Source organism: Bos taurus, chromosome 18 (genome assembly GCF_002263795.3).
Source record: "Bos taurus isolate L1 Dominette 01449 registration number 42190680 breed Hereford chromosome 18, ARS-UCD2.0, whole genome shotgun sequence".
Lineage (NCBI taxonomy): Eukaryota > Metazoa > Chordata > Mammalia > Artiodactyla > Bovidae > Bos > Bos taurus.
The window spans coordinates 57,564,615-57,578,719 of record NC_037345.1 but is presented as its reverse complement, the minus strand read 5'-3'; the positions used below and the strand labels follow the sequence as shown (position 1 = coordinate 57,578,719).

The 14,105-nt window shown below is 43.8% G+C and overlaps 1 protein-coding gene across 4 annotated transcripts in view; it reads left to right on the top strand.

Annotated features, from left to right (window-relative positions):
* LOC100300478 (sialic acid-binding Ig-like lectin 5) overlaps positions 1-13,854 on the top strand; it is a 35,652-nt gene extending 21,798 nt beyond the window's left edge. For 2 of the 4 annotated variants that reach the window (XM_059877137.1, XM_005219563.5), the window contains exons 5-9: positions 303-560; positions 645-929; positions 1,157-1,247; positions 2,384-2,465; positions 12,757-13,854. In XM_059877137.1, coding sequence (XP_059733120.1) covers positions 303-560; positions 645-929; positions 1,157-1,247; positions 2,384-2,465; positions 12,757-12,948 — 908 coding nt within the window. In that variant the 3' untranslated portion in view covers positions 12,949-13,854. The remainder of the gene's footprint in view (positions 1-302; positions 561-644; positions 930-1,156; positions 1,248-2,383; positions 2,466-12,756) is intronic. The other 2 variants (XM_059877138.1, XM_059877139.1) reach the window with 1 other exon arrangement.
* Positions 13,855-14,105: the final 251 nt, after the last annotated feature.

The window sequence follows — 14,105 nt, the reverse complement described above, 5'->3', positions numbered from 1 at the left end:
AAGCCTCCTTAGTCCCATCCTCTGCTGCCTTCACTGAATCAACATCTCAAGCCTTGAGGCTCTGTGTTTTCTTTCCACCAAACAGCCCAGGCCTGTCCCATTGAGACACCAAGCCTCCCCTGAAGATACGAGGCCCAGACATGTTGGCTCAGCCTGCTTAGGGTGGGAAGGCCCAGCCCTGGGACTGCAGGGAACCCAGCTGGCCAGCGGGGGGAGGAGAGAGCGAGGCCAGGAGATCCTGGGAAAGAGGGAGGAGGAGACCTCAGCCTCCCCCAGCTCTCCCACTGCGCTTTCCCCCAAAGCCTTCAAGATTCTGCAGAACACCTCATCTATTCTCATCTCGGAGGGCCAGGAGCTGCAGCTGCTGTGTGTTGCTGACAGCAACCCCCCTGCACAGCTGAGCTGGTTCCGGGGGTCTCCCGCCCTGGAGGCCACCCCCATCTCGAGCACCGGGGTCCTGGAGCTGCCTTGTGTAGGGGCAGCAGAAGAAGGGGAGTTCACCTGCCGGGCTCAGAACCCGCTGGATTTCCAAAATATCTTCCTGAGCCTCATCGTGGTCTGTGAGTGTGGGGTCTCCTGGGGACAGGAGGCCGGAGTTCCAGGGAGGGGAGGGGTGCCCCTGATCCCTCCCATCTCTCCCACAGCCCCCCCGCAGCTGCTGGGCCCCTCCTGCTCCCAGGAGGACGAGAGTCTTCGCTGCAGCTGCTCCTCCCGAGCCCGGCCGGCCCCCTCCCTGCACTGGAGGCTGGGCAAGGGGCTGCTGGAGGGGAACTTCAGCAACGCCTCCTTCGAGGTCAGCTCCAGCTCCGCCGGGCCCTGGGCCAACGGCTCCCTGAGCCTCCGAGAGGGGCTCAGCTCTGGCATCAGCCTCAGCTGCGAGGCCCTGAACATCCATGGGGCCCGGAGCGGGTCTGTCCTGCTGCTGCCAGGTCAGGGGTCTGTTGGGGGGAAGAGGCTTAGAGGAGATAGGGGTCTGCATCCTAGAGAAGATGACGCTTGGCGGGGAGAGGGGCTGGGGTCAGGGCAGAAGGTGCTTTCTAGGACAGGGGGCTCCTTCTCAGGCCTGAAGAGGCTCTCCAGAAAGTTCTGCAAGGAGGCGGGAAGGCAAGAGACTGATCTCGGGGTCGTGATCATCTCCTGGCCGTCTTCCCTGCAGGGAAGCCTGCATTCCTGGTTGTTGGGGCTCTTGGAGGCGCTGGTGCCATGGCCCTGCTGTCCCTGTGCTTGTGCTTCCTTTTCTTTTACATGTAAGTCTGTGTTCTTGGGGAGGTATAGGGAGGTGTGTGGTAGGGAGTGTGGAAAGAGGTCTCTTAATCCCAGAAATGTGGAGAAGCATAGATTAGGTTCAGAGTTGGGTAACAACCTTAGCAAGATGTAATTCCCATGCATTAAGGTGCACAGTTCATTGGCTTTTAGTCTATTCAGAACTGCGTGTCTTTGACAGTGATTTTGACAGAATTTTTGCATTAGCCCCAAATGAAAGAGAAACCAAAAGGAAATCCACACCCCTGATCATCCCCTCCGTTCCACCTTCTGCCCTAGGCAAACGCTAGGCTGTTTTCCATCTCTCTAGAGTTGTCTGTTCTGGACATTTCAAATAAGGGCAGTGATAAAATATGTGGTCCCATGTGACTGATTTCTCTCACTTTACGTGATGTTTTGAATGTTCATGCATGGCAGTCCTTCACTCCTTTTTAAAAAAAAAATTAATTCATTAATTTTTGGCCGTGCTGGGTCTTGGTTGTGGTACACAGGCTTCTCATTGCCATGGCTTCTCTTATTGCAAAGTGCAGGCTCTAAGATGTGCGGGCTTCCAGAATTGCAGCTCAAGGGCTCTAGAGCGCAGGCTCAGTAGCTGTGGCGCACAGGCTTAGTTGCTCAGAGCCACATGGAATCTTCCCAGACCAGGGATTGAACCTGTGTCCTTTGCATTGGCAGGCGGATTCTCATCCCCCGCGCCACCAGAGACGTCTCCATCATTCTTTTTTATTTCCAAACAATGTTCCCTTGAATGAATGGAGCTACTCATTCATCTACTCATTCATTTACTAGCTACTCATTCAGCTACTCATTCATCTACTCATCCGTTCATCCACTGATGGACATTTGGGTTGTTTTGGCCACCATGTGTCAATAATAATGACATTCATGTACAAGTTTGTAAGTCAAGTCTCTAGTGATGGAAATTCAGTCTTGGCCAAAGTCCTGGTCATCCAAGAAGATGAAGCACTTACTTCCGTGTCAGGAAGGCCTCTGAGTCCAGTGTTTTCAGGGTCTGGATACCCGAGCCGTCGTTCTGGGGGCAGTGGGAGGGCAGTGGGAGGCAGCTTGCCCACCTTTGTCTGAGCCGCCCTGACTGCAGCACACCGGTTTCTTCTCTTAGACTGAAAGCCCGCAGAAAGCAGGCAGCCATGAGACCAGAGGGTGTGGATGATGAAGACCCGGTCATGGGTACCGTCGCCTGGGTGAGTGATGCGGGCGTCTTCTCCAGCCGTGGGGGCCCCAGGCATGTCCATTTGGCAGACTCAGGCTAAGTCCATCAGTAGTTCCTGCTCCTGCCTGCTCCCCCAGGCAGACACCTGGGAGCTGGCTTCCCTTCCGTTCTTCCCCTTCATCTCCCAGGCCCAGTGGTGCTCTGCTGACCACTGAGCCTATTCACTTCTTTACTGGATACAGGCTGCTAGAACTATCTCCCCCCAAACCAGTACTTTCCAGCCGTTTTGGAGTCTCAAAGCTGTTGCTCCCAATGCTTAGAGAATCAAGTCATAATCGTTGGTCTGATATATGATGTCTTTCCTGGCGTCTCCCCTGACGGCCGCTCCAGCCACTGGTCCTGCCCTAGGGTCCAGCTACACTGGCCTTCTCCCTGTGTCCAGAGAGATCTATTCCCTTATGACTCGGAGTCTTTGAATATACAGTTCCTTCTACCTGAACTAGGCTTCCCTGGTAGTTCAGATGGTAAAGAATCCACCTGCAATGCAGGAGACCTGCGTTTGATCCCTGGGTTGGGAAGATATCCTGGAGAAGAGAATGGCTACCCACTCTGTATTCTGGACTGGAGAATCCCATGGACTATATACTCCATGGGGTTGCCAAGAGTCAGATATGACTGAGCAACTTTCCCTTCACTACCTGAGCTGCCCTCCCTTTCGCAGTTCAACCATCCACCTCGCTGCCTCCTTCCAGCTGCAAGCTCAGCATCTCTTATTCTGGGAACCTTTGCCTTCTCCCTTCCTTCTCTCCATCCACCAAGTCCTGTGTCCATCCCCGACACCCTGTGTTACATCACACAACATCAGTGCATTGACCTGTCTCCACCTTCTCATCGTATATGTAAAGTCCTTGAGAACGAGGGCTGTAATTTTCTCTCACACCATCCCTGTCCAGCAAGACCCCTGTTCCCTTTTTAAAAACTGGGCTTGTGTTGCCCTAAATGGAATTATCCAAAATGCTTTGTTCATCACTGAGCTAGTATCAATGGAACAAGCAGTATTCACTTTTACTTACTCATCGTTACACATGATATGATAAACACGTGTAAATCTACCATCCAACCTGAGACTTAAAACACTGATGATAACTTTCATCTACCCTTCTACTCTGACCCGCCCCCAGTAACCACTGCTCTGAATCTTTTGATGCTGGTGTTACCACATATATGTTTACCCCAAATATACACTCTTCAGTTACTTGCTTCTGAACCTTCCAAGGGTGTCATGTGCCGGGTATGCTTCTTGGACTTGCCCTGTAGACGCAGTCTTATATAGCAAAGATTCATTCATGTTTTTGCACAAAGTTGCAGTTCCCCATTGTATAATGATGCATTTTATGATTATGTCTATTATCTAAGCTCCTATTGATGGACATTGGAGTTGTTTCCTGGTGTTGCAATTACAAACATTCCTTATTCGTGTCTCATTGTATTCACATGCAAGAGTTTTCCTTTAGCATTACTTAGGAAATTTAATTACTAGGTCATAGGGTCTGTAAAGTTCCTATTTAGAAGATCATGACAATATTTTCCAAAGCAACTGTGTTCACTCATACTCTCATCTATGCCTATCAGGTTCTGTTGATCTACAATCTCTCCAACACTTAGTTTTCTCAATTTTTTTTTTCAGTCATCTCACATTCTCATTATGGTGTTGATTTGCATTTCCTTGGTTACCAATGAAGATGAAAATCTCTCTACAGCTTCAGCAGCATATGAACATCTTTTCCATAAAATGCCTGGTCTCATTGACAGCCCATTTTCCTACTGAATGTTTGACCTTTTCTTATTAAATTTGAGAGCTTTATACATTTTTATGCTTTTTAAAAGATTATATACATTGTAAATATCTTCTCCCAGTGAGTAGCTCATACTTTACCTTTTTAAAGGTGACGTTTGATGATAAGTTCTTAATTGTAATAAGAACTTTGGGGTTTAAGAAATTCTTTCCCATCTTAAGATGTAGAAAGATATTCAAGGATAGTTTCTACTAAAAGTTTTCTGTTTTTCTTTTGGCATTTAAAGACTTCATCTATGGGAAGTTGACTTTTCTGTGTGGTGTACAGTGTTGACCTATATATGTTCCTTCTTTTTTTGCAAAATAGTCCTTCACTTCCTCCCCTGTGGATCTGCCATTCATCAAAATTCCAAATGTGGGTGGTCCTCTTTCTGTGACCTCTTCTATTCCAATGATCAATTTTAGAGTCCTTGAGTCAAAACTGTGTCTACATTCAACAGTCTATAAGCTCAAAAATAAGTCCTGGTATCTGATAGAGCAAGTCCTTCTCCAGATTCTTCTTTCAAAGTTGTCTTGACTACTCTTGGGCCTCTGCTGTTCTATTTAAATGTTAAAATCAGTATGTCAAGTTCCCCAAAATACTCCTGTTGGAGTTTTGATTGGAATTGCATTGAACCTATAGGTCAATCCAGGAAGAGTGTATTTGTGGATTCAAGTCTTCTAATCCAAGAGAACAGATTATCTCTATTCATTTAAGTCTTTAAAAAAAATGTTTTCAAGAAAGATGGAGAATTCCTTCACACAGGTCTTGGTCATCTAGTTATTCTATAACAATAACTAGTATTTAAAAATTTTTTTCTTCCTAAATACTAGTTATTGCTACTACTGTACATGCTTTTTTCTGATTGCTCATTGCTATATGCAGAATGAAAAACAATTCTTTTTAAGTGTGAGGATTTATTTTGTAATTTAAAAAAATCTCAAATTGGTCTTGAGTGTCATTTAGATTCTTGTTGCTTTGGTAGCTGGAAAATTCTTATATCTTACTTGTAACCATCCGTTTTCAGAGATAAAGATACCATCTGAAAAATTTGTGATATTCTTGCTTTTAACTGTCGTGGCTTATATGGATAGTCTTTATCAGGCTAAGGAAGTTCTTTTCTATCACTAAATAACTTTATGTTTATATCATACATCACAGTTGAACTTTTCAGATACATCCACTGATATGATTTTCCCTATAATTTGTTACCAGTGGTGAGCGAAACTGTTCAACATTTTCTATTTTGAAACTAGCATTCCTGAGAAAAGATGAAATTGTTCACAGTGAGTGTTTTTTTTTCTTTTTCTAAAACTCTGGTAGATTCAGTGTGTTAATATTTTGTTGAGCACTTTCGCATCTGTATGCAAGAGTGAAATGGACCTCTGTCTTCCTTTCTCCTGTTGTTGTTTTCTTCTTTGGGTATCAAGATAATATCGAGGAATTGTAGAATCTTTCCATTTTTTCTATTAATATTATCTGAAAGAGAATGTGTAAAATTGAGATGATCTGCTTCTTGAATGACTAATAAGTATCACTTGTACAGGCCGCCTGGGTCTGCTCTTGTCTTTATATGTGGTTTTTCTAACTCAGTCATTTTGTGTGTCCGTTAACACAAACAGTGTGTTAGAGATAACAGTTTGTTCATTTCATCTAAGTTTTATAATTTGTTGACAAAAGGTTATGAGTAGTATTCTCTTAATTGCATATTGTTTAATTAGGATTAATTCCCCATTGGGGGCTTCCCTGGTGAAAAGAATCCTCCTGCAATGCAGGAGACCCGGGTTTGATCCCTGTGTCGGGAAGATTCACTGGATAAGGAAATGGCAACCCACTCCAGTATTCCTGCCTGGAAAATCCCATGGACAGAGGAGCCTGGTATGGCTACACTTCATAGTACTCTGGCAAAAGAGTTTGTCAGACAGGACTTAGCAACTAAGCAACAACAACTTAGCTTATTAATATATAGCACCCTTCTTTCATTATAAAAGTTTTTATGGATATATTTCTCTCAGAACACCACTTTAATTTCACCTCACACATTTTGAAATGTGTTATTTTAATACCATTCAGTTCTAAACATTGCAAAAACCTATTGTGACTTTTTTAGGAATCTTAAATTATTGGGGATTTTTAAAAATTGAAATGTAGGGGACTTCCCTGGAGGATCAATGGCTAAGACTCTGAGCTCCCAATGAAGGGGGCCCAGGCTCGATCTTTGGTCAGGGAACTAGATCCCACATGCTGCAGCTAAGACCCAGTGCAGCCAAATAAATAAATTAAAAAAATTTTAATAAAAAAAAATCCAAATGTATGGGGATTTTAAAACATCTTTCCATCCTTAAATTCTAACTAAATTGGGTTTTGTCAGAGTACATTTTTTTGATGATATTTACTTTTTAACTTTGTTGAGACTTTATCTGTGACTTGGTTATGTGAAGAATTTCTGTAAATAGTTCCTGTATGCTTAAGAAGTATATATATATACACTCTATTTCATAAATTCCAACTAAGGTCAATAGGCCAGTGTGTGTTCATTGTATTGTTCAAATCCAAATCTTTACTAATAGGTCTTCCTAAACTATCATTATCTGAACTCTTATGACAGTTTACTTGTCAATTTTCCCCTGGAGTTTTATCAAATATATTTCTTACAGGTGATGTACTTTTAAATTAAAAGGGTATAGTTTAGAAGTATCGTATCTTCTCACGTTTAACCACACCTTGTGATTGTCTCTGTCTAGTGATACTTTTTGTTTCAAATCTATTTGGTTAGATCTTAAGATAGACACACCGCTTTGTCATTGGTTAGTTAGATATCTGGTATTTTTCCATCCTTTCCTCTCCCCACCCACTTCTAACTTTTTTTTTTAATGCTTTAGCAATGATTCTTTTGAATAGTATATGACTAAGTTTGTTTTTTCTTAATGTTATTTATTATTTTTGGCTGTGCTGGGTCTTCGCTCTGCACAAGCTTTTCTCTAGCTGTGGCCAGCAAGGGTATTCTCTGGTTGTGGTGCCATCTCATCGCGATGGCTTCTCTTGTTGTGAATCTCAGCCTCTAGAGCACAGGCTCAGTAATTCTGGTGCAAGGGTTTATTTGCCATGAGGCACGTGGGATCTTCCTGGACTCAGGGATCGAACCTGTGTCTCCTACATTGGCAGGCAGATTCTTTACCACTGAGCCACCAGGGAAGCCCTATAACCAGGTATTTGAAAATCCAACTTGACATCCTGTGTCAAGTTCACGCTATTTGTATTTATTGTGGTTCTTGATATACGTGGATTTCTTTGTGCTATTTCACCTTCTCCTTTTGCTTGGTTCCATTTTTTTTAAACATTTCATTTTCTCCTCTCTTATTAAAAAAAAAAAAAGTAACATCTCTGTCTTACACCTAACAAAAAGAACTCGAGTGCTGTTATATCTTTTGGTGTCCCCTCCATCCACCTTCTACAGCCATGCTGGTTCTTTCTCTAGATCTCCAGTTTTCATTCTGCGTAATTATGAACACACTCAACATTTTTCTATTCTCTGATCATTAAAAAAAATAGACAGCTACACATTTTACTGAGGTAATCTGATCACCTTTGTATCTTATATTCATTGTGTGTGGTTTCTTAGTTTTCTTATTTTTATTTGCATTCTTTGTATTTGAGTTCTTTCTCCTAACATGTTTTTAACTTGGTATTTCCTGTATTGAGACTTGTATCTGAAATATTTTTATGCCCCCGCAATTGAATTTCATTTGGTAGGCTCTCAATTCCAGGATCAAGGTGATTTCCTTTGGATACTCTGAACACTTGATTCACTGTTTCTTGTACCGGGTATCCCTGTTAGAGGTCTCAAGTCTCACACATTGGCAGGTAATCCACTCATTCTCCCTGGAAACATTTGCATGTTTCTCCTTAGTTTTGACAGTCTTGAGATGAACTGTACTTTATTTGGCTGTGGACTTTTCCTTGTCTTTTTTCTTGTGTTTGCGAGGTACTTTGTGCTGATGTAGGTACTTTGTGCTGATGTAGTTCACTTTTCTGTAATTCTGACAATTTTATCTCCACTATTTTTGTCCAATTATCTCTTCCTCTTTTGGTTTCATTTTTATCTCATTTGGGGACTACTGGGACTTCCCTGGTGGCTCAGTGGTTAAGACTCCATGCTCCCAGTGTGGAGGCACAGGTTTGCTCTCTGGCCGGGGAACTAAGATCCCACATGCCAGTGGTGTGGCCCCCCAAGAAAGCATGTCATTTGGGGACCATTATCATCTGAATGTTGAGATTTTCTAGTTCTTCATCATTCATAACTTTCATTTTCACGTGTTCTGTTCTTCATCCTCCCCTGCTTCCTTCTACGGGAGACTCAAAGGTTCTTCTAGCTCCCGGATGTACTTCAACTGTATTTATTCTATTCTTCATCCCACCATTGGATTCTCCCTATTTTTATATCTCAGACATCATATTTCCATGTTTTACAGAACTGCACACACATTTCCTTTTTATGTAACTTACATGATTACATAACTTCTTGTTTTACATCTTATGTACATAATTACTGATATGTATAATTTTCTTTTCCAGTCTTACTGAGATATATTGGACATATAGTAGCATCGTATAAGTTTAAGGTGTACAGAATAATGAATTGATTTACATACATCATGAAATGACTAGCCTAATAAGATTAGTGAACATCCATCATCTCCTATAGACAAAAAATTAAAGAAATAGAAAAAAATATTTTCCTTGCAATGAGAACAGTTAGGATTTACTCTGAATAACTTTCATATATAACATACAGCAGAGTTAATTCTAATGATTACATTCTACATTACCTCTCTAGTACTTATTTATCTTATAACTGGAAGTTTGTACCTTTTGACCACTGATTCAGTTTCCCCATCCCCACCTTCTGCCTCTGGCAACCACAAATCTGATCTCTTTTTCTGGGGGTTTGCTTGTTTCTTGTTTTTGAAGTATAAGTGATTCGATATTTCTGTTTCAAAATGATCACCATGCCGTCTAGTTACAATATGTCACCACTTGGAGATATTACATCGTTACTGAGTGATGTACATAATTTCTTTTCCTGTTTTTTTTTTTGGAGGATAATTGCTTTACAGTGCTGTGTTGGTTTCTGCCATTTAACAACGTAAATCAGCCACAAGTATACATGTGTCCCCTCCCTCCTGAACCTCCCTCCCACCCCTCTAGGTTGTCTCAGAGCACCAGGTTGAGCTCCCTGTGTTATACAACAACTTCCCACTTGCTATCTCATTTACATATGATAATACAGAGAGAGAACAGACTCATGTTGGACACTGCTGGTGAAGGAGAGGATGGGAGGGATTGAGAGAGTAGCGTAATTTCTTAGTCTCACGTTCATGATGTAACGTCAGCACTTACTCCTCTTAGTGCGTTTATCATGCCTGGTTTAAAACTCTTGATCAAAGTGTTCTAATACTTGTTTTTTGAAGGTACATGATGTTCCCAGCCTCCTTTGGTTGGTTTTTCTTCCAGGATATTTACACTTTGCAGGTGCTCAGTCCTCTGACCTGGCGGGGGGTGGGGGGGTGCATATTCCCCAGGGATGTTAGCTATTTGGTCTGGACTGTTGATTGGGTGAAGGTGAAGGGCAGATGCTGGCCTGTGTTGGCTCAAAGGAGTGATGGGGACCAGTCGCAGGGTGGAGTGCCCCAGGCACCACAACCACTGTCCACCAGTCCCACGTCGTGTCCCCCTCTCTCCGCTGAAAAAGCAGAGTAAGTCACCCCTTTGCCTTCCAACCTCAAGGAGAAGGAGCTTTGGATTTTGATCCAAAATCTCTGTGGATTTTGATCCACCAGACTCTGGAGTTTGGGAAAGAAGAAAGGGAGGACAAGAATCCCAAAGGCCAGTGAGGTTCCATGGCCTCTCTTCTTCTCTTCACCCCAGGGAGCCTTCGGTGCTCCCTGGGGTGGTGCCTTCGGTGCATTTACCTCTGGACACATGCACATAACCATCTTGTCCACGCTCTATGAATTCTGCAGGCAATGATTGTCCCAAGGCAAGGGTGGAGGAGGGAAGGGAGCAGAATTCAAGCACATCTGTGGGAACCTGTTCTTCCTCTTGTCGACAAGCCAGCTTCCCTAGCCCTGGGCTGTAACGTGTCACCTCCCCAGCCCCATGTGTTCAAATTAGCTTTTACTTCCCCCCAGTAACCTCAAGGTGATTAATCAATCAACAATTGATTATAAAATTTTGTTATCCCATAGTTCCATCTATAGTTTTTGATTGTTGGATCTTGGTGAGCAGAGCCAGTGGTATGTGTGAATTCACTATCTTAACAGGAACCTTGATAGAGCTTTGTTTTCCCCATTATGTTGTTGTTGTTGTACAGCCACTAAGTCGTGTCAGACTCTTTGCGACCCCATGGACCGCACGACGCCATGGACTGTCCTCCACTATCTCCTGGACTTTGCTCAAATTCATGTCCATTGAGTCAGTGGTGTTATCTAACCATCTCATCCTCTCCCCCTCCTTCTCCTTTTGCCTTCAATCTTTCGCAGCATCAGGGTTTTTTCCCTGATAAGTCAACTCTCTCAGCCTTTCTGTAACTTTGATACTGTAGGCAGAATAGTAAAGCAATGAGCTGCATAGTCCCTGGAGTTCATCCTCCTGTGTCCAAGTCCTGGACTCAACCACTTCCAAGCTGTGTGACCTTGGACAAGTTAGTTAACCTCTCTGCTTCTTTATTTTCTCTTCTGGAAATGAGGCCATTGCTATGCTGGTACATGTTTCATTGGGTTGCTACAAGAAGTGCTTAGAAATGTGCCTAGGTCATGGGAAATTGCTTACAACTCTTACCTAATGTTACTATTCCCCTCTCTAATAAGGAACTGGGCATGCGGGCAGGTATTTTGGGCTGTTTCACTTCCTCATATGTCCTCTTTTGAAAGAACAGCACTTAATGGCACCTAGCTCATAACCAGCACTCAGCAAAGAGGTGTTGGATGAAGGAATGAACTTAGTGCTTTCTCCTGTTTATTCATCTGAGCTGCATCTTGTCTTCTGCGTGCTCAGTCACCTAATCATGTCTGATTCTTTGCAACCCCATGGACTGCAGCCCACCAGGCTCTTCTGCCCATGGGGTTTCCCAGGCAAGAATACTGGAGTGGGTTGCCACTTCCTACTGCAGGGTATCTTCCTAACCAGGGATGGAATCTGTGTCTCTTGCACTGGCAGGCGGATTCTTTACTACTAGCATGACCTGGGAAGCCCGTGTTGTCTTATGAGGATCAATTCAATCCTCTTTTAATATATGGTAAGGCTATTAAGATACATGTTCTTATTTCTCCCTCTTTGGCTACAGAAGTGTCAAAATACCTAGCTGTTTTGTCATTCCATCTTGCTCATGCCTAATATGGACAGCTCTGTCTAGATATGCTTTTTTTTTTTCTGAGGTTGTGAAACTGTTTTTTCCTAACCTGGAATTCTTTTTCTTTTTTTATGAGCTACTATTTGGAGAAGGCAATGGCAACCCACTCCAGTACTTTCACCGGGAAAAATCCCATGGACAAAGGAGCCTGGTAGGCTGTAGTCCATGGGGTCGCTAAGAGTCAGACATGACTGAGCGACTTCACTTTCACTTTTCCTTTCATGCATTGGAGAGGGAAATGGCAACCCACTCCAGTGTTCTTGCCTGGAGAATCCCAGGGACAGGGGAGCCTGGTGGGCTGCCGTCTATGGGTCGCACAGAGTCAGACACGACTGAAGCGACTTAGCAGTAGCAGCAGCATTTGAAGGCTAATGTTGCTTTCGACACACTCGTCTATAGCATGATGGTGTAGGTGTGCGTGGACAGACTTGGAGAAAAGAGAATGGCATACCAGTGTCTGGGTACCCTCTTTTCTGGGAGACTTGGGTCCTGCTTTATTTTCATTTTTGTTTTATGGGATCCAGGTCCAAGATCCAGAATTGCCATCTCTTCTGGCTTCTGCACAAGCTAGTTCATAAATCACACCAGAGTTAGACATTAGCTGTGTTTACTTGTCTCTAATCCAGTCCTCCTAGCCGACTGCAAGCTGCCTGAGGTCAGGGTCAATGTCTGTTTTCTCACACTGCTCATTTGGCCTCTCACCCAGGACTTGGTGCAGGGTACACTGTCAAGAAAACAGCAGGCCTGGGTTTGAATCCTCGCTCTGCCATCCACTCTATGAGTGACCTTGGGCAAGTTACTTCACCTCTCCCCCACCTCAATTTTCTTACCTGTAAAATGGGAATAATAAGAATATCACTCCTACTGGGTTTCTGTGAAGGTTAAATAGGATTCATAAGCCTGCAATACGGCCCAGTCAGTCTTGGCAAAATTGTAAATGAATGAGTGAATATTTGAGTTCACAGGAAGCATGTGAGGAACAAGATGAGTGAATAAACGTCCCATCTACTGAACTTTCCTTTGGGGCTCATGCCTGCTTACTCCTTCTCTGACTCCTTTTTCTCCCTTTTTCTCAGGGTTCCAGGAAAAAGCCTTGCTCAGACAGCCCCCCTGACCAGATGGTGCTGTCCCCTGCAGAGGACGCCCCACCCCCAGGGGAACAGGAAGACCTCCATTATGCCTCCCTCAACTTTCATGAGATGACATCTCGGGAGCCTCAGGACCAGGAGGCCACCAGCACCGAGTACTCTGAGATCAAAACAAGCTAATGAGGACTCATCCAGACCTCAGTCCCAGCCTCTATGGGGACAAGGAGAGGTCAGGGACTAGTTGATGAAGCCTTGGTGGCAATATTTAACTACTGTATGAGTGTCCCCAGGTAGAACAGAAAGAAGACAGGGGATGGGATTAGAGAAACAGGCTCACAGACAGGTTCCAGCACTTCCTAAGGTATCGTCATCAAGCAATTCAGTCCACCTGTCTGTGTCTCGGTTTTCTGTTCTGTAAATCAGAGATCATGTGTCTTACCTCCAAGTTGGTGAACGTTAAAGAAAGAACATATAAAAAGAAAAAAATAAAGGGGAAAATCCTCAAAAGAAAAAAAGGAAGAACATATTAAAACCAACGAACAGAGGTCCCATCACATGGCGTGTGCCTAGTGTCTGCTGGTTCCTCTTCCTGAACAGAAAGGTCCTCCCGTCAAGTTCTTCTGAGGGTGACTAGTGTTGACTGGAAATGAGTAGACAGACAGCTATTTCCCAGCAAAGATGGGTTTAATTTGGCATTAGCCTAGAATTGCCGCTTGGGGTCTGCAACCATGGAGAGCCATGTGCAAGTTCCAATTCAAGGAGGGAAGGAGACCACTTTTATAGAGGAGCAAAGGAAGTTGAGGGCTAGAGGAAAGAGTGAGTCCATGGCTTTTCATTGGCTGAGTCCTTGCCAGGAAAGGAGTCTTCCTTCTTCCTGTTGGGCTCTGGTATCATCACTGCCAGTGAGAGTGCCCCCTTCTGGGCTCTAACTGAGGCTTCAGTTTATTCGTTTTTTACACCAGAACAGAGGACAGAGTGGCAACTTATTGATGTCATTCTCCATCCCGAAACTCTTTGGAGTCTCCCCAGGGAAAGACTATCCCCTCAGCCTGGCATTCGGTTCATAATACAGCATCTTATAATCTCTCTGGGGTTATCTCCTTGTCTCACGTTTATCTGTCCATTCTTCCAGCATATTTCTTCACCTGCTGACCTCCAGTCCCTTCCTTATTTCATTTATAGACCCTAAAGGGATCTTTCCAACAGCCAGAGAGCTGACCCTGACTCTCCTGAACAAACGTATTCCCTCTTAGCACCACACTAAAACTGTCCATAGAGAGTTGGACTATAAGGAAAGTTGAGCACCAAAGAATTGATGCTTTTGAACTGTGATGTTG